The 21,340-nt window shown below is 38.5% G+C and overlaps 2 protein-coding genes across 7 annotated transcripts in view; one reads left to right on the top strand and one right to left on the bottom strand.

Annotated features, from left to right (window-relative positions):
* Positions 1-12,670, top strand: part of LOC146376992 (stonustoxin subunit beta-like) — a 43,020-nt gene extending 30,350 nt beyond the window's left edge. For 2 of the 6 annotated variants that reach the window (XM_084944998.1, XM_084944999.1), the window contains 4 exons: positions 6,876-7,049; positions 7,764-7,937; positions 11,114-11,160; positions 11,333-12,670. In XM_084944998.1, the coding sequence (XP_084801124.1) occupies positions 6,876-7,049; positions 7,764-7,937; positions 11,114-11,160; positions 11,333-11,865 (928 nt within the window). In that variant the 3' untranslated portion in view covers positions 11,866-12,670. Of the gene's footprint in view, positions 1-6,875; positions 7,711-7,763; positions 7,938-11,113; positions 11,161-11,332 lie in introns of those variants that run through there. The other 4 variants (XM_084944995.1, XM_084944996.1, XM_084944997.1 and 1 more) reach the window with 3 other exon arrangements.
* The window catches only part of LOC146376991 (protein NLRC3-like), a 414,853-nt gene extending 401,486 nt beyond the window's left edge, over positions 1-13,367 (bottom strand). The window contains exon 1 of the mRNA XM_084944989.1: positions 13,221-13,367. The gene's annotated coding sequence lies outside the window, so the exon portion shown is untranslated. The remainder of the gene's footprint in view (positions 1-13,220) is intronic.
* Between the last annotated feature and the right edge of the window lie 7,973 nt (positions 13,368-21,340).

Raw genomic sequence — 21,340 nt, 5'->3', positions numbered from 1 at the left:
AGGGTACTAACGTCTATCTGAATGATCATTTGATTAAAAGAAATGCGGACATTGCTAAAAAAGCCAGAATCATGAGGAAGCAGGACAAGATACAGAATACTTGGGTCATGAACTGTAAGGTATACATCAAACTGAAAGGGACACCTGAGGAAGCTAAAGTAGTGATTATCAGAGATATAGAGGAATTGAATAAATATGAATGAATATTACTGAGGGTCTGCACAACCTGTGTCAGTTAAGGGAGCGTACACTCATACAATGACATCTAAATACTCCTTAAATCTGACAAAAGATGAACTAGAAACACAAGAACGGAGTTTAAACCTTGAGGATTTGGAATTGAAGCATTTCGAATATACTGATCATAATGCTTTAGATCAAGAAGAACAATTAGACCCTGACAACCACTTCCTATTAGCCAACCCAAATGACTGTAAATATTATTCTGAAAAAGAATATAATTCCTCAATTAAAACTGATAAGAAATTCTCAATTATTCACTTTAATAGTAGAAGTTTGTATGCAAATTTCAGTTCAATTGAGGAATATTTACAACAGTTTCACGATCCATTTAGTATTATAGCAGTATCAGAAACATGGATTAAAGAGGAAAAAGGTGTTGATTTTGAATTAAAGGATTATAATCTTAATTATGTTAATAGAACAAACAAAGCAGGAGGAGGTGTTGCTATATATGTCCATAGGAAATTTAAATTTCGAATATTGGAAAGTATGACATTGACAATAAATCACTTACTTGAATGCTTAACCATAGAAATTATCAATGAAAAAGAGAAAAACATTATTGTTAGTTGTCTTTATAGATCACCTGGTTCGAGTCTAGAAGTATTCACTGATTGGATAGAAAAAATATTTTCAGTTGTAAGTAATAAAATATTATTCATCTGTGGAGATTTCAATATCGATTTGATAAACCCAAACAATCACAAGACCACCGAGGATTATATTAATAGGATGATTGGTATGAGTTTATATCCCACAATTTTAAGACCAAGTCGTATAACATCTCATAGTGCTACCCTTATTGATAACATCTTTACAAATAATTTAGAGTTAATAATTGCTAGCGGACTAATGGTATGTGATATAACTGATCACCTGCCAATATTTATAGTGTATGATGTTAAGAGTGTATGTAAGAAAGTACCTCAGAAATATATCTACAAACGAGTAAGAACAGAAAATGCAATTAATCTCCTTTATCAGGACTTGATGTATCAAGATTGGAATGCAGTGTATGTTGGAGATGATGTGGATAGTGCTTTTGAAATATTTTTGGATATCTTCAACTGCCTGTACGATAAAAATTGCCCAGTCGGGCAATTCAGTATCAACAATAAATCTATTAAATGCCCGTGGTTAACAAAAGGACTACACAAGGCCTGTAAGAAGAAAAATTCTTTATATAGACAATTCACTAAGCTAAGAACCGAAGAAGCAGAGTATAGATATAAAAAATATAAAAATAAGCTAACGGAAATATTAAGAACTAGTAAGAAATTATACTATACTAAATTAATACATAAAAATAAAAACAACACTAAAGAGATATGGGGAATACTTAACACTATTATTAAAGGCAACACAAAAAAGTGCTCATATCCAGATTATTTCATTAATAATAACAGTGACAATTACAATCTAAACGAGATGGTGGAGTGCTTTAACAGCTTTTTTGTAAATGTGGGACCAGAGCTGGCTACAACAATTCCAAAAAGTAATCGCAGCGAAATGTCACTGATAGAAATAAATTCAAAGACTATGTTCTTGTCGGGAGTTACCGAACTAGATATTTTAGATGTAGTTAACAACTGTAAGAACAAGACCTCTACTGATTGTTTTGGTATAGATATGACATTAGTTAAACGAATCATACATAGCATTGTCAGACCTCTAGCTTATATATGTAATTTATCATTTCAAACGGGGAAATGCCCAAAGAAAATGAAAATAGCTAAAGTTATACCCATATATAAAAGTGGAAACAAACACATCTTCACTAACTATTGACCAGTGTCCCTGCTCCCTCAGTTTTCTAAAATATTAGAAAAACTTTATAATAATAGACTAGGTAAATTTATTGACAAACATAAACTAATTAATGAAAGTCAGTACGGATTTAGGACAGGAAGGTCAACTTCAATGGCTATCATTGATGCAATAGAAGAGATAACCAATAGTCTGGATAGAAAAAGACATGCAGCAGGGATATTTATTGACTTGAAGAAAGCATTTGATACGATTAATCATAGCAGATTATTTAAAAAATTAGACAGATATGGTATTAGGGGAGTGGCTTTGAAATGGATCCAAAGTTATTTGACTGAGAGACAGCAGTATGTGAAGATGGGAGAGTTTGAATCGGGGTATTTGGGCATTAGCTGTGGAGTGCCACAAGGATCAGTTCTGGGACCAACTCTATTTAACCTTTATATAAACAACATATTTAATGTATCAAAGTTATTAAAATTAGTCATATTTGCTGATGACACCAATATTTTTTATTCTAACGACGACCATAGTGACCTAGTACTTAACATTAACAATGAGTTAAGGAAATTAAAAATATGGATGGATGTTAACAAATTATCTATAAATTTGAGCAAAACCAAGGTAATGTTCTTTGGGAATTATAATGTAAATGTAGATACTGTAATAAAAATAGATGGTGTAGTCATAGATGTAGTATCAGAAATAAAATTCTTGGGAGTAATGATTGATAGCAAATTATGCTGGAAATCACACATCAGACATATACAAAATAAAGTGTCCAAAAGTATCTCAATCATAAATAGAGCCAAGTTCTTCTTAAACTGCCATGCAATGTTTTTGCTATACTGTGTACTAGTCCTACCATACTTGACTTATTGTGTAGAGGTGTGGGGCAATAATTACAAAAGTTCTCTGCATCACCTGGTTATACTACAAAAATGTGCTATAAGAATAATGTATAAGGTAGGATATTATAGTCACACTAATATTTTGTTTTTGCAGTCAAAACTATTAAAATTGATTGATTTAGTTGAATTCTCGACTGCTCAACTACTATATAAGGCAAATAAGGGTATACTGCCAGAAAATATCCAAAAGCTCTTTACACATAAAGAAGGAGGTTATAACTTGAGGGATGTAGTAACTTTAAAAGGCAGATAGTTAGAACCACCAGGAAAAGTTTGTGTGTGTCTGTGTGTGGAGTGAAACTTTGGAACAGATTGGATGTAGAGCTCAAGCAATGTCCAAATATTCATCTGTTTAAATTGAGGTACAAAAAATGTATATTGTCAAGCTACAAAGAGGAATCGAGTGTGTGATTGTTTATCCAGGATAGTAAATAACAATATATTCCTTGTATGATTTTTTTTTCTCTCTTTCTCTTTCTTTCTTCTTTGTTTATATATAGAATGTTAACAACAAATACTTATATAAACAATTATCTTGTAGAGTTGAAATGGACACTGTTGATATTGTCTTATGCTGTTGTTATTACTGCTATCTCCATTATTAGGAAACAGTAGACCAGAATTAATTCTCAAAAGTAAAATTGATAAAGTTACTACTATACAATGGAAGCAAACTTCATTGATATTTTCATAGCTAAAATATAAATAATATATGGAGAGGATGTAATGACCATGATGGTGATGACTGTGATACTCAACGGTGGTTACAAAGACTGTAGTACTGATGCTTAATATTTACACTACCGTATGTTGTAATTATGACAATGTGATAATTTTATAATTGTAATTGTATGTCACAAATATTTAAATGTACTGCGTAACTACAAAATTTAAAACTCAGATAAGATTGTAGGGGTGGGAGTTAAAAAGCTTGTCTTCATCCCACTCCTTTTCGAGCTAAACTTGTTTTGTTTTTTGTTTTTTTATTGTGTGTGTAATTGTATATTACAATTGTACATTACAATAACTTTATTATTATTCAGTTGCTCGAATAAAGATATTCATTCATTCATTCATTCATATTCAGCGGACTCCTCTGAACTTGCCTTACTCTCTTTGGGTATTTGGTGGTTGCAGCTTTCCTAGCAGCCTCTTCATTTTTACCATTTACCTGTGGGATTCCCAGGTATCTGTACCTGTCCTTGTTGTCTCTAATGTTCCCGTTCTTTGTTACTATCCAACTTAACTTCTCCAGTGTGTATTAATGTCTTTGCTATAGATGCTAGTGGTATGGATCAGTGAATCGGTGTCTTGTTCACTCCTGGCACTCAGCTGGACGGCATCACTACCTGCATCATGCTAGAAAGTGGGTCAAGTGGTTAACGATTGCTCTAATCCATAGGCTGTATCCATAGCCGGTCTTATTGATGAGTTGACTGAGGGGATTCAGGCGTTTGCAGAACAGCAGTGGGGACAGTGCATGTCTTTGTCAAATCCTACACTTGATGGTGACTTGTGCAACTGGCTTGAAGTTAGCCTCTAGAGTTGTTTTCCACATCCCAGATGAATTGCTGGTGAAGGCCCTTAGTGTCCTGTTGATCTTGTATAAGGCAGTCATGCTCTGTGGAGGTTTGTAAAGCTAAGTTAAAGACCCACTTGTTCACCCTATCCTACGTGTCTTAATTCTATGCCTATCAGTTTTTAAGTTGTTATCATTTTTTTTAATTGTATAGTTTTTTCTGTATTACTCTATATTACTATTTATTTATTCATCTTTTTAACTTCAAACAACTGTTCAGCACTTTTTTTTGAAAGCGCTTTATAAATAACGTTATTATTGTATAGTTCTAGGCATTCCAGGATACATGTGAATGGTAAATGAACTGGCTCATAAATGTACCTTTTCTACCCTAACTGAGCACTCAAAGGGAATTTAACATGACTTGCTTCATACACCTATTTATACAAGCACTTTTTTCTATGCCCCTAAAGGTTGTTTCTGTTCATCTGGATGTAGCGTTTTCAGTGGTAAAAAAACAAAAAAACAAAAAAAAAACAAAAACATTACGTCTAGATAATACCATAATCAGCTATTTTGGCATTCCCTTATCTGGATGACTGACCATGTAGCGAGACACTTTTTGATCTTATAGTCTTGAGTGAATACTCCGTCTTCCAGAAGCTGGTGTTTTGCCTGTCTTTTGTTTCTTTCAGGGACACACTCGTGTATTAATCCATCTGTTCATAGTGACTCTCATGAAACCTATATATAAATAAAAGAATAATAAAAGAATAATTCTAAATATAATTCTGATTACCACAGGTGCCTGTTTCTTCTTACCTTTGATGTACTAAATTTTATTCTCACAGAATTGCTTACTGTTTTACTTTTGGTATTTTCTGACAGCAAAAATAATTTGGCTTTTCATCTCATTCTGCTTGTATAAACCTTTTAATAGGGACACTTTTTTACAGCTAGTGTTTGACAGACTAGGTCTAAAAGTGTGACAATGATCCATGATATATCCATGACTGAAAGCTTCAAACCAAACATATTACAAATAGGTATCACTGAAATGTAACAGTTTTAAACTTAGATGTTCAATTTTGCTTTAATGTTCAAATAAAAGAGTTTTGTATATGTTCCAAGCTTAAATTGTAGCTGTTTGTAACCATAAATTATAGTACCTAGTGAGATACACCCCCCCCCCACTGTTCTAATACTGATCTCATATCAGGAGTTCAATTTCAGTAGTGTTCTCTTTCTTTCTCCTCCACATTATCCTGTGTTCATATTCAATTCAATTCAATTCAATTTTATTTATATAGCGCCAAATCACAACAAAAGTCGCCTCAAGGCGCTTCATAGATACAGAGAAAAACCCAACAATCATATGACCCCCTATGAGCAAGCACTTTGGCGACAGTGGGAAGGAAAAACTCCCTTTTAACAGGAAGAAACCTCCGGCAGAACCAGGCTCAGGGAGGGGCGGCCATCTGCTGCGACCGGTTGGGGTGAGAGAAGGAAGACAGGATAAAAGACATGCTGTGGAAGAGAGACAGAGGTTAATAACAGATATGATTCAATGCAGAGAGGTCTATTAATACATAGTGAGTGAGAAAGGTGACTGGAAAGGAAAAACTCAATGCATCTTGGGAATCCCCCGGCAGCCTACGTCTATTGCAGCATAACTAAGGGAGGATTCAGGGTCACCTGGTCCAGCCCTAACTATATGCTTTAGCAAAAAGGAAAGTTTTAAGCCTAATCTTAAAAGTAGAGATAGTTTCTGTCTCCCGAATCCAAACTGGAAGCTGGTTCCACAGAAGAGGGGCCTGAAAACTGAAGGCTCTGCCTCCCATTCTACTTTTAAATACTCTAGGAACAACAAGTAGGCCTGCAGAGCGAGAGCGAAGTGCTCTAATAGGGTGATATGGCACTACAAGGTCATTAAGATAAGATGGGGCCTGATTATTTAAGACCTTGTATGTGAGGAGCAGGATTTTGAATTCAATTCTGGATTTAACAGGAAGCCAATGAAGGGAAGCCAAAACAGGAGAAATATGCTCTCTCCTTCTAGTCCCTGTCAGTACTCTTGCTGCAGCATTTTGGATTAGCTGAAGGCTTTTCAGTGAGTTTTTTGGACATCCTAATAATAATGAATTACAGTAGTCCAGCCTGGAAGTAATAAATGCATGAACTAGTTTTTCAGCGTCACTCTGAGACAGGATAGATATTGAGATATACATTTCAGTGTTTCTTTAATGTTAACTGTTCTGAACTGTCTCCCTAATGTTATGTTTGTGTAATGTATGTATTGTTGAAAGGGTTACACTTTCACTGCAGGCAACCTCAAGTGACAAATAAAGCTTCATCATAATTTTCATCATCATAATCATCACTAAGAATAAACTTCAACACCTGTGTTATGTGTTGTCTCGTGAATAATTTTCCAGACTGAGTGGCTGTTACCTCTCAAAGAGAAGTTGTGAAGCTCTGTCCTTGGCTCTCAGCTCCCAGTCCTTTAGTCTGAGAGATCTGGACCTGAGTAACAACAACCTGATGGATTTGGGAGTAAAGCTTCTCTCTGCAGGACTTGCCGGTCTACAATGTACACTGGAAACTCTCAGGTCAGAATTCAAACTTTTTGAAATATTCTCCAGATTCTCTCTGAGTAATCCGGCTTCCTGCAACAGTCGAAAGACATCTAATTAGTGGGGTTAGGTTAATTGGGGATTCTACATTGCTTAGTGGTGTGAATAGTTGTAAGTGTCTCTGTTTTTCCTGACAACCTGTCCAGGGTGTACTCTGCCTCACGCTCATCTGATTGTTGGTGTTTTCTCTGTATTTTTGCAAGGCCTTTACCATATACTATATAACACCTTGAAGTGACTGTTGGGATTTGGCACTATATAAATAAAGTTGAATTTATTATGTTCTGTGGTATCGGTCTATGTCAGGGCTGGGGGAAATTCAGGTCTCAAGAAGTGGTGTCCTGCAGGTTTTAGATGTGTCCATGATCCAACACAGCTGATTTAAATGGCTACATGTCTTAAAGTTGTTTAAAAGCCTGGTAATGACCTTGGCATTTGGTTCAGGTGTATTGACCCAGAGTGATATCAAAAACCTGCTGGACACGGGCTCTTGAGACCTGAAGTTCCCCACCCTTGATCTATGTTTAAAAATAAAAGTTAACACTCTGCCTTTCCTTCTCTCTTGCTGACTGCTGTCACATCACATCACAGGAATAGAGTAATGGATAAAATTGTAAAAAAAAAATATATATATATAAATCCATTTGGCAAACTCTTCAGAGATAAATTAATGTTTTTCTGTACCTGCAGTCTTTCAGGCTGTCTGATCACAGAGGAAGGCTGTACTTCTCTTGCGGCAGCACTGCGCTCCAACCCCTCCCATCTGAGAGAGCTGGACCTGAGCTACAATCATCCAGGGGGCTCAGGAATGAAGCTGCTGTCGGCTGGACTGAAGGATCCAGACTGGAGACTGGACACGCTCAGGTATGGAGAGAATGTCGGAAAGAGAAAGAACAGCTGGAAAGAGTTGCTCTGTCCTTTTTTTGGTTCTAATTTGTTTCATGCAGATGTGAGATGTTAAATCAAACATGCAGGACTATTTTAATTAATAAAGAAAACTTGTCTAGTTTAAAAATTATATCTATCTTGGGAACTGGGTGAATCTCTGGGAATCATTTTTGTGTGTGATCAAAAACAGGGTAATGTTGTCCTGTGTTATAAAATGAATTAACCCGTCAATGGATCTGCCAGCAAGCCAGCAACTATAAATCACATGACCAATTATATGATGTAGCAGCAAAACACATCCTCATTGAGTGTCCATTTAAACTTGGGTCAAAAGCACTTATTTCAAACTGTATAATCAAGTAAAACTAGATCGTTGACAAATAATTTACGCTATCCCTATTCCTGAATATAGTCATTATGTTTCCTGCAGAAAGAAAATGAAAAAGGTGGATTTTCTAAGGAGAGGACTTGCACGCAGAGTGTTTTTAAGCAAAAAACAACTACACATTCTATTTCCTTGCCTACCAAGCAAGGAAAATCCAACATTTATTGGTTGGTTAGGAAGAGAAGAAAGTTGTGGGAGTGACGGCATGTTCACAACAATGAACAATAACATCATACGCAGGTTTTGAGATATGGAATGTATAGTTACTGAAGAAAATTAGAACAAAAAAAGTATATTTCAAGAAGGTAAAATAATTGATTCACTGCTGTATTAATTTCATTGTTTTGTTTTGTTTTTGTTTGGTTTTGTGCATCTGTGACAAAAAGACTTAAACACTCCAGGGATTGTCTAGAAAAATTCATATTTACTCTGTTTTCATGTTTTTACTTTCTTGTATATGCTTGTCAGCATGCCTGCTGCTCTGGTCTCCAGTTATCTCATCTCCAGGTCCTGGCATCCTACTGAATTTGGTGAAGAGGCATAATGATGACTGGCTGCTAACCACCCTAGCCTGAAACTACACCTTGAATCCATTGTTCCAGGCCCCGCTGGCAGCTGAGCCACAAACTGCACCTCGCCACATACCCCAATCATCCCAACTTAGGCCTCAGAACCAATTCACTTTTTTTTTGGTCTGGGAAAGAAGGAAGAATGGCATCTAGTGCCTGGGCCACTCTCTTTTAATAAATGCTGCACAATCATGTTGTGTAATCCAGTAGAAATAATAAAAAGCGATATAACTGCCCTCCCCTGAAATGGCCTGATGAGGTCTGTACCAATGCACTCAAACAGGACCTGTATGTAGTGGGTGCAAAAGCACTTTTGGAATGGCTGGCTGATTCATCAGCTGATATTCCAAGCTTGATGACCACCATGGGTACACATCACCTGGGATAGCGGGCCAATATGATCAGGCAATTATTCTCTTCAGAGTTTTGTGTTCCTCTTCCATGAAGGTGTCACAACTTACTTGATCCACTTGATCTATTTTGTGTAATCAACACAAAATTGTTGCCAAATTTGGTTCCTTTGGTACTGTTAAGGTTCAAATATTGAGGAAGGAGAGTACAAACCACCAGGTCCAGAAGATCTTGGTCAAACAATTGATTTTAATGAATACACGCGTGGGAAGACCAGTGCCTGTTCGCAGACAGGAACTGATCTCCGACTTAATCAAAACATAAGCAGATTTTTATACCATCAGGGTTTGAATTAATGACGCCCCTTCATACGTCACAGATACATTTCATACATAGGTCAGATCAAAACCACAATGACTTTTAACACAGTTTAAAAGAACATTATCTCTGTCTCGTCTGGAACACGAGCCCCACATCCTGCAAGACACTGTTCCTCTTTTTGCAGAGACAACAAGAAACTGTTCCTCTTTTTTGCAGAGACAAACATGACTAACCTCTCACCTATAAATGAGTCTAACTAATGTGTGTGTGTGTGTGTGTATGTGTTGACCTTACATGCTCTCTCAATTCACCCGTTGCACTTCTGACCTTTTACCAGAACAGAGGCTCATCCTTATGTGTAATAACCTAACTGAAACTATATGTACTATGTTGAATAAATGTTATACTCAAGAACCTCTACTAAAAGCTTAATAAAAGAATATAAAAGTATAACAGACAATTTGAATAACCTAGTTATTCACATAGCCTCGTCTAACCAGCTCCTCGGAATAACCTGCACTTAGACTCTGCTTTCGGTTTCACTTCTGCAAACACACGCTCTGGAAACCTGCAGTTTCCTGTCACTCTGACTCTGTACAGAGTGTACTCAAAATCAACAGAATCAGCACATACACGCTTAAGATTATAACAAGCATTCAAAAGCATTTAAGATTATAGATTCAACTCAACAGTTTAAAGTGGTTATCACTGCACCTGTAATAAAGGCTAATCGGATGCCAATATGTTTAAACATCTGATTGCACTATCAATGCTGTAGATTATATTATTAATGCAATGGTAATGATGATAATTATTAACAATAGCAGCAAAATATCTCTCCACTCTCAATAGTACCTAACCATCACTCACCCCATTCATGGTGGTGATCCTTCATTGCAGAGGCATGCCTCTATCCACCTGGCATTAACAAAAGGCCATTTCTGGTACCCCTGAACCACTGGTGGTGGTCCTTCAAGGAGAGGCCCCAGACAGTCATCAATTGCCTGCACACCTGAGCAGAGCAACCCTGCTCTGCAGCAGGCAGGAATTTGCAGTGTAAAACCTGCCTCAAGTTGGACAAGAATAGTAGCAAAAGTAGCAAGCTGTCCTTTAAGCTAAAAAGAAGAGGAATTTAAAGAAAATGAAGCCCACAATTTGAATCATTCATATTAAATTCCAAACAGTTTAATTCAATTAAATTTAATTTGTATATTGGGTATTCATCCCCGAGGTGTTCCAGTATGCATGACAAATATCCTTGGGCAATATACTAACCGCAAGTTGTTTTCCAATGCATGTACTGAAGGGTGAATGTGTGTGACTGAAGGAAAAGGAAAGTTCCTGTGTGAATGGGGACATGAAGGATGTTTTGGGTGGTCAAGGAAGAGCAAAAAAGTGCTATATAAAACTTAGATAATTTACCATTCCTTTTTTAGTGTCTAACAGTGTGTGTATGAGAGCCATGTAATGTCCATGTGTGCATGCTGAAAGACACTGTGCTGCTCTGACCCCCCTCCTCCTTTCAGGGTGGAGCCTGCTGGAGTCCGATGGTTGAGACCAGGTCTGAGGAAGTGTAAGTGTGTTTTTAATGGGATTCATGAAAACAAAGCAGCACACATTCAACCATCTTCAAACTGTCACATTACTCATTCGCATCTCTGATGTCAGGAGTCATCAAAGTGTCAATCAATGAACAGATGATGGATCAATAACTGCAGCTGGATTGTGTTTGTTCTCTCCATCAGATTCCTGTCAACTCACAATCGACACAAACACAGTGAACACAAAGCTCCAACTGTCTGACAACAACAGGAAGGTGACACATGACTGGAAGGAGGTTCAGTCATATCCTGATCATCCAGACAGATTTGATTATCGGCCCGAGTTTCTTTGTAGTAATGGCCTGACTGGTCGCTGTTACTGGGAGGTTGAATATAAAGGAGGGGTTTACATATCAGTGAGTTACAGAAGAATCAGGAGGAAAGGAGGCAGTGATGACTGTGTGTTTGGAAATAACAAATTATCCTGGAACCTGTACTGCTCTAATGATGGTCCTCGATCTGTCTGGCACAATAATAGAGAAACATCCATCTCCTCCTCCTCCTCCTCTGTCTCTAACAGAGCAGCAGTGTATGTGGACTGTCCTGCTGGCACTCTGTCCTTCTACAGAGTCTCCTCTGACACTCTGATCCACCTCCACACCTTCAACACCACATTCACTGAAACCCTTTATCCTGGATTTATCATTGGTCCTGGTGCCTCAGTGTCCATGTGCTGAGTGGAGTGTAAAGAGTGCCCTCCTGTTAGAGAAACACTGACTGTTGAACAGATAGTTCATTTTTTACATGTCTGTCTTTTTCACTCGGAAACACGTTTTCAGATTCATGGATTCAATCAGTTGATGTTTGAAACTGTTCTAAATGATTCCTTGTAAATTTCTTCCTCTTCAGTCCTTTAAAAATGGAAGCTCCCATTATTCCAGGATCCACTTGCCAGTATGTCGTGTTTCTCTGAAGCTGAGTTCACAACCAGCTCCTCTGCGTTTTCAACAAGTCTGAGCTAATTAAAATGAATGATTGATGAATTGATTTCTCTTTCTTAATGAGATGTTTCCAAACTCTCCAGATGCTCTTACTGTTTCAATCATTGTTGGAAGCTCATCATTTGAAAATGTTTTAGCCATAGAAGCTGAAAATATGGCTCAGTAGTTTGGAATGCTGTTCCAACCAGAATCTGATTGTCTTGAGGGATCATAATGCATGTGGCTTATCTAATAAACAGCAGACAATGCATTTATTATTTGAAGCTAGACTTGTTTTTCACAGAGACAGTTCCAACATGAATATTTTTCAGTATGTTGGTAACAGCTATATTTGAATTTTCTTAGAAATGTGAAAACATTCCTATATAGCATTGCATATGTTCTGTATAAAATTGTTTGGTTAAAGTGAGCGACTCACAGCGGCTCTTGATGAACATAACATTCTTGATCATTTGCAATCTGGTTTTCGTAGAGCTCATTCCACCAAAACTGCCCTTCTTAGAGTGTCCAGTGATATATTAATAAATTATGATGGTGGTGAGTGCACTGTTTTACTGTTGTTAGACCTGACCTCTGCTGATCTCTGTGATGCATCAACAGGAACAACATGTTATTAAACAGGACAGTATAAAGACTCAGAGTCTGACTCACACCTGAACAATGAGGCTGTGCAGCATCGTCCTGTCACACCTGCCCTGCAGCTAAACCATTCGTATCAGTTTGAGCCCAAACAGTAACACGGTCACATGACCGACGAGGCCAACGCGCCCAGACGAACGTCTTCCTCGTGGAACTAACTTGCTCCTGTTATCAGATTTGTGAGCAGCAGCTGAAACTACCACACGAATAAATGTTCTTCAAACTGTTTGATTCCAGCCAATCAATAATCTATAATCATGAGGATTTGTCTTGAAACACAAGAGCTGAACGTGTGGTTACATTGTAACCTTGGTTCTCTGACTGAGAGACTCTCTCTCCCCTCTGTTACATATGGAACAGAGGGAGAGAGAGTGTCGGTGTGATGGAGAACATCAGGTCCAAACATCACAGAAACAAACAAACTGTTAAAGGAGGAAACAAAGCAAACTTACAGTTTCTTCACACAGAGACACCAACAACAAGCTCCACTGTCCCACTCTGATCCTGTCTCCTCCTCTTTTATTCTTGCTCTGAGCTCTTTTTGGGTGTGTGTTTCTGTCTCCACCCATAGGAATGCATTGATACACTGTTGATAGCGACATGAGAGCAGACGTGTTACAGAAAACAGAAAAATAACCTAAACACCTAAATAACATAAAATAATCAGAATATTTATTAATATGTTTAATTGATCTTTAAAAACTTTTGTGCTCCTCAAATCTTTTGTTCAAGTTCAATCTAAGAAGCTTGGAAAGAAAAGCGTCTTCTTTAAGTTTCTCAAAGAAGTCCACGATCTGTAGGCTCATGAAAATTCATTTTGTTGTTTTTTGAGCAGAAACACCAGAGTGTAGAGCAGGAAAACGATCCCAGCAGGACGTCTCTGTTGGGGAAATATCCCAGTTATTCCCCTGAGCCTGGTTAGTAAACTGAATCAGAGCTTTTCATCGATCCTACAGGTCCTAACATACAAACAAGATCAGCAGCTTCTCTCATATGGAGAACACACTTTAACTTCTGCAGCAAATCCTGTGTTTTATGTTGATGTGACCAACATCTTGTGTTGAGTCTTTGAAGATGAGGAGCCGAACACAGACAGTGGATACAGAAGGACTGTTTATTCAGGGCTTTAATACGACTGAACTGATGCTTCACATCCTGTTTAGAGACGATCGACCAACACAGGCTCAGTCCTCACTCATCACACAGACTTCAGTCACACTAGGAACAACAGAGGAGACTGTTCACCATCACAGTTCAGCAACAATAATCAGAGCTTTCCTCGGCCCGTCTAGGTGAGGATCACATGTTCTGGGACACAAAATATCTTCTGCTTTAACTCGTCCCTCTTTTTTAGTTTGGTTGTCGTGTTTTTTACTCTTTATTCCTGTCAGTGTCAAATATGAGAGCAAACTGTTTTGTGCAGGAGCCAAACCAACACCAAGCTGACCAAGAGAACCTATAACACCACCAGAATTTATTATCCAGACTTTACTGACAGATTTATGTGCAAGTAAAGCTGTTTTTTTAATTACATTCACTGTTTTCAGCCAAGGAAGCATTCGTTCTTGGAAGTTCACCAAACTAGTAAATCCAGAGTTCCAGTTTGTAGCACAGCTGATCTCTGTGACGCATCAACAGTAACAACAGTAGGAGTGGGCCATAGAAACGATATAAATTTGGCCAACGGTAGATATTTTGACTATACCGCGATAGCGCATGTTGATGATGTCATCAAGCTGCACCTGTTTTGGTCAAAAGCATCGCAACGGCTACAACCATTATTACCAAATTATGCCGGGCGACAGTCATAGCAAAGAGATGAAGCACTTTTGAAATATGGGGAAAGCCAAAAACTGCGCTTCCTCCACTTCGGTAACATTGATTCATTAATGTTGAATTCTCTCGCAGCTGTTCTGTTCCCATGTTGTTGCAGTATATTAATAACTAACCTCGTATTGTGGATGAATGATCTCAGTTGTTCTCCTGACTGAAGTTTGTCCCGTGTACAGCATCCTGCTATGCGATTGCATTTGTCCCTGACCACCAGAATCCCTCACGTTAACTTTTATCGAGTGGAAAAAAGTTGGCGTTCATCCTCCAGCTTCACTGTGCTAATGTTATGCTAACATAGCTGTGTCGCTAGCAGAGATGGGCAGTAACGTGTCACTTGTAAAGAGTAACGCATTACTTGTAACACGTTACTGTTATCCAATTATTTTTTTCAAGTAACGAGTAAAGTAAGGGATTACTATTGCAAAAAGGGTAATTAGATTACCGTTACTTTCCCGTAGGAACGCTGCATTACTGTGTTACTAAAACCGTGATTTTTTTGCGAGAATGTCTCATGGCTCATGACAGTGACATAAGCGAGTGCGACGTTCGTGACAACAGCTGTGTGCAGATCAACAATGGATCATATATCGAGTGCGGGAGAGAGTATGAGCGTGCAGCGTTTACAGCGTGGAAGTACTGACCTTACTTTGAGTTTGATTCCATAAAAAGTGACAAAAACATTAGCGTCCGTTGTGCGTGGGAAGAAAACTTCTTTTTACAGCAAAAAACCCCCTAAACTTCCAAGCAAGCACCGAGCAGCTACGACGTAATGGGAAATTCACAGAGAAACTCGAGGATTCTTCCACGGACTGCTGCGGCACACCTGCCCCAGGATAAACCTCTGCCTACCCAACTCATGCTTTTCAGGTGAAAATAGAGCAACAGGACCGCTAGTCTTTGACTTTATTTATTTTCTGCTGTGTTTTACTTGCATCTATTTGAAAGAGTGAGTGTAAACACAAAAAAATATTTCATTTTATGTGCTGGAATGTGCAGAAAATAGGTTTAAATGTTAAAAGAATTTCTTCCAGTCAGAGAATGTTGCATATAATTAAATTTTCTTGATGCATAAAGTTAAAAGATTAAAATTAATAAAACAAGTTTTAAAAAGAGACTTTTCCATTTGATTACATTTTGTATGATGGATTATGCAGAAAAAGTAGAATTGGGCTGAAAGATGAGCCCGTTCTCACTGCCAAGGCGTAACATCCCGACATTTTGTCACGTCCCGCGGCGTTCCTGAGGAACGCGAAAGGTGACCTTCCGCGTTCTTATGGTACGCGTCGGGTTCCAGCCCTGTATTCCAGGCCTAAACCTAACCTTATCCCTAAACCTAACCATAACCTTATGCCTAACCATAACCTTATTCGTCTGTGAAGGTTCTCAGTCATCCAGGTCATCGTAGTCAGTTCAGAACTGAAGAAGCTTCTCAGATGAGAGGTGAAACGTCTTCAAGTAACTTAAAGAAGTCCAGACGCTTTTTTTTGCAAGCTCCTTTGACATAACCTTATTTCTAACCTTAACCAGCACTTTAATGATGTGAAATAGTGTTTTCCTAAGCGATTTTAAGGAAAAGAGCAAAGATGTGTAGATTGAGTCCAAACGGTTCTCATGTGTCCTCAGTTTTCCGATGTTGTCATTTAGGAACGCGTTGGGTGCCCGAAAACGTAATATGTTGACGATTTGTCACCTAGCGTAAAATGTTATGCTTTGGGAGTGAGAACGTTTTGCTGTAGTCGACCTTAAAGGTATGTTGATTTCTCCTTCTGGTGTGGCTCCGTCTAGGCCCGCCTCTTCTTTAGATGAGGAAGCAGCTTGTCCGCTTCCACCTTCACCTTCACCACCACAGCGGGAACATACACTCCTGGTGCCCGAGAAATTTAACGGAGAGCTGGGCAGGTGCACGGGGTTTCTTACTCAATGCTCTCTGATCTTTCGACAGCAACCAACTACTTATGCCTCTGACATTGCTAAAATATTCTTTCATGGTTGAAAGTAGGCAAGGTAGGCGGAGTGTGGCAGATTTTTCTGTGGATTTTTGGATTCTGGCTGAGGAGACCAGATGGGAGGAGAATGCACTACGCGGAGCTTTTCTGAACAGTTTAAATGAAAACATCAAACGTGAGTTGACCACTAAAGAACTGCCTAACTCATTAAGTACTCTGGTCAATATGTGCATTAGGCTGGACGACCACATTCGGGAGTTCAACAAGCGCTCTGGAGAGGGACGCCAGGCTGCTGCGGCAGCAGGTACCTCGACGGGATTTCCCTCGCTCACGTGGGAAGGGGGAGAGGATGGGCCGCCGAGGGATGAGGAGCAGCCGATGCAGCTGGGCCGGGCCAGGTTCTCTTTCACAAATCCGAGGCGAAGACAACGAGCCGGTGAGTGCTTTTTGTGTGGCAAGAGAGGGCACTTTGTTGATTCCTGCCCTGACCGGCCAAAAGACTTAGCCCGCCAGTGAGAGTGGGGATCCTCTCTCACTGATAGGCTCAATACAGCAGGAACTCAGCGTAATTGGCAGTCCACAAACATAATCAAACAGTATATGAGCGACTTTGGTCTTTGCGATGCATGGCGCTCCCTTCACCCCACCAGTAAGGAATATACTTTTTTCTCACATGTTCATCACTCTTACTCTCGTCTGGATTATTTTTTGGTCAGCAGCTCACTGCTGAGCGACATTTCAGACACTGAGATTCACCCTATAGCTGTCAGCGATCATGCTCCTGTATCTTTAACACTAATACACAAGAATTATACTACGCCAAGTAAAAACTGGAGATTTAATACATCACTGCTTAAAGATGAAGACTTTATTAAATATTTTAAAAAAGAGTGGACTTCATATTTAGACTTTAATGACATTCCTGGAACATCAGCTTCTGTTCTATGGGAAGCAGGGAAAGCTGTGATGAGAGGTAAAATAATTTCTTTCTCATCACATAAAAAGAAAAAAGAAAACAGAAATATTCAGGAATTAGAAAAAAAACATCAAATCCCTAGAAGAAGCCTACGTGTCAAACCAAGATCAGGAAACATTGAACAAAATACACAAAACAAAACTAGAATTAAATGAGATAATTGATATAAAAAATAAAAAAAAATTTTAGTACAAAGACAACGCTTACAAAATTCTGAACATGGCAATAAATCCGGTCAATTTCTAGCAAACCAGCTAAAAATAAAGAAAGAAAAGACAACTATAGGTGCTGTTCAAGATTCATCTGGGAACACAGTATATGACCCGAAACAAATAAACAACATTTTCAGGGATTTCTATAAAACATTGTATTCACCACAAATAAACCCATCTGAAAAGGAAATTGATCAGTTTTTGGACAACATAACCCTTCCAAAATTACTAGAAACTCAATCAATGGCACTGTATTCACCACTGACACCAGGTGAACTCCAGGAAGCCCTGATAAGTATGCCCAATAATAAGGCTCCAGGTCCAGACGGCTTTCCTGCAGAATTCTACAAAGAATTCTGGACGATTCTAGCACCAGTTTTTTACAGAACGTTGTTGGAAATCAAAGACAAGGGCAGACTTCCATCAAATATGAATTCTGCAAACATTAATCTCCTGCTAAAACCAGGCAAAGACCCTGTATATCCCTCAAGCTATCGTCCAATATCCCTTATAAATGTAGACCTTAAAATAACCTGCAAAGCTCTCTCAAAGAGACTGGAGAAAATAACCCCCCTCTTAATTCATCCTGACCAAACTGGTTTCATAAAAGGTAGGCACTCATGAACAAATACACGTAAATTACTTAATTTGATAGACTACTCATACAGTAAAAACCTAGAAACTACAATATTCTCATTAGATGCAGAAAAAGCATTTGACAGAGTTAACTGGAAATTTTTATTTGCAACTTTACACAAATTTGGTTTTGGATCCTCTTTCATTAACTGGTTAAAAATATTATATAATTCCCCAACAGCTTGTGTCAAAACAAATGACCAAACATCCTCCAGCTTCTGTCTCCTGAGGGGCACCAGGCAGGGATGCCCACTCTCTCCTTCACTGTTTGCAATTTTTATTGAACCACTAGCAGCAGCAATTAGAATTCAGTAATTAAGGGCATAAAATGCAAGAATGTGGAACATAAAATCAGCCTTTATGCGGATGATGTGTTACTTTTTCTCCAAAACTCACAAACCAATATCTCTGGGGTGATTGAATTGATAAACTCTTTTGCAAGAATATCAGATTACTCAATTAACTGGTCAAAATCTACAGTCCTTCCGATTAATTGCTCCTTCCATAATTCTTCTTCTACACCACTGCAATCGGGAAATATAAAATATTTAGGTATTAATTGTAATGTTCTTATTCCTCTATGAATAAAACATCAAGAATTGCTCCTGGTGCTAGCTTCAGCTAGCTGTTTATTGTTTTTCTACAACGATCACTTTCTTCTTCTATTCTGTATATCTTATTGATTCCAGAGCGCCCCCTGTGGGTAGCTTCAACAATAGCAACTATCATTACATTAATGTTTCTCCCAAGCTTGCAGATTTAACTAAATTAAACCATATCCCACTTTTAAATAAATAAGAAGGCGATCTGGCTAGATGGAAATGTCTACCCATATCACTCATGGGAAGGGTTGCCGCTATAAAAAGGATGGTCACCACGTATAAGCTTAAAAACACTACAAAAGACCAGGGATAAAGGAGGATTAGATCTACCTATCTTTCAGCACTACTTCTTAGCCAACAGGCTTCCGTTTATCTCAGGATGGCTAGGAAATATAAAATATTTAGGTATTAATTGTAATGTTCTTATTCCTCTATGAATAAAACATCAAGAATTGCTCCTGGTGCTAGCTTCAGCTAGCTGTTTATTGTTTTTCTACAACAATCACTTTCTTCTTCTATTCTGTATATCTTATTGATTCCAGAGCGCCCCCTGTGGGTAGCTTCAACAATAGCAACTATCATTACATCCCCTTTCCAAACAGGTTGGTGTTATAATAAGCACAATTCCAAAGAGAACTGTTACTCTGTAACATCTGAACATTCTTGTCTAACATTCAACATGTTATAAATTGTGCAACAATCTACATTCAGTAGTGTTTTTTTTATAACCAAAAGTTGTAGCACAAGTCAAACAAAAATAAATCCAAATGTATACCTTACATCTTCCAGAATGAACCAAATGAGTCCCATACAGCCCTCAAGCACATTAGAACTCTTCACCTTTGACAACTTGAACAGTCAATAACACATTATAACTCAGCAGTCTCAAGTAAGTGTGAACAATTACTATTCTAAATGAATTATTATCCTTTATTTACTTGTGATTTATTTTGTTTTAACAATTCTTTACCACAACAGTTCACACTTGTTCTATGAGCTTCTCTGTAGGTTTCTTAGGTCTGGTAGACCTTCTCAGTATCTCAGACATTGGGGAAGGTGAAGGAGACTCACTGTGGTGCTCAACGGGGTTAGCACCTCGTTGTTCAGTTCCAGTCTCTGTGTCCTGATGTTTAACATCCTGTGTCTTTAACAGACTTCTCCGGTTTCTTCTTAACACTTGTCCGTTCTCTGTCTGAACAGCAAACGATCTGGGCCCTACTTCGCTGAGAACTGTTGCTTTTTTGTCCCAGAAATCTGGACCTGCAATCCTCACAACATCTCTTTCCTGAAGCGGTTTCAGACACCTTGCAGTTTTGTCATAGTTCCTTTTCTGTCTGTGCTTGAGTTTCATCCTTTTGTCGGTCAGCTTGTTGTCATGTGCATTGTCATTTTCCTTGGAAATGTGTGGAACTGTGGTGCGGAGCTTGCGATGCATGAGTAGTGTGAGATTATTCTGTTATCATATGTTATCTTATATCTGTAGTTAAAGTAGTTGAATTATGTTAACTGCTGTAGGTCATATAATATCCTTTATTCTAGATTGTGTGCTGTGTATGTAGCTTAGTTTCCATTATATTTTTGGGTTAAAAGAATGTGACCATTTTTGAATTTGTTAGACAGGTGTGCATTACCCTGTACCCTTGATCTGCTGTGAATGTGTTACACTGTTTCTTGACATTTCATACTGCTGAATCATGAACAGAATGTTGTGTGCAGAGGACCTTGTGCCGATAATAGAAGAGACAGACCACATTCCATACCCCCACCTTTACAGAGAGCAGAAAGACAGGGAGCTGAGGTCATAACTTAGGCGCTGTAACAAAGAAAGAATGTGAATGTTTAGGCTTTTATGACTAGGTGGGGGCCACTAGAGGCTATAAGAAGCTGAGTAACCCGTCACCATTTTGAGATTTGCTGTGACCCTCTTCATGCATCTCTCCCCATCCGGATGGCTTATGCTCATAAAGTGTTGGATTGTATGGAAATAAAGGATTGTTGATTGAGCATTTATACACCGAGTATTGTCCTTCCTTCAGCCCAAAGATTCAAAGAATTGGGAGATTTTAACAACTTGGTGCCGTGACCCGGATCTTTGGTGTGCTGAGGAGGGGCAGATTTGGCCTGTGGTGAGATTGTGAGGCGAGGCGAACAGAGGACCGGTCCAAATATAAAAAGGTAAGCACAGCCTGTTGTATTATAAATACCAAATGTGCATATTGGGCTTTCCAAATTAATCTGTTCGCTGAGTTACTCGTATTTTCACATTAAATTTGTCGGTGTCTGGTTTTCGGCGCGAGATACTAACATCATAAGTTGAGGCTGAATTCCAGTGTGTCATAGGAACTGGCTCTAGCAAGATACTAAAAA

This window comes from Perissodus microlepis, chromosome 11 (assembly GCF_051167445.1).
Source record: "Perissodus microlepis isolate ML-2025 ecotype Zambia chromosome 11, ASM5116744v1, whole genome shotgun sequence".
NCBI lineage: Eukaryota > Metazoa > Chordata > Actinopteri > Cichliformes > Cichlidae > Perissodus > Perissodus microlepis.
This window is presented reverse-complemented; position numbering and strand designations above follow the sequence as displayed.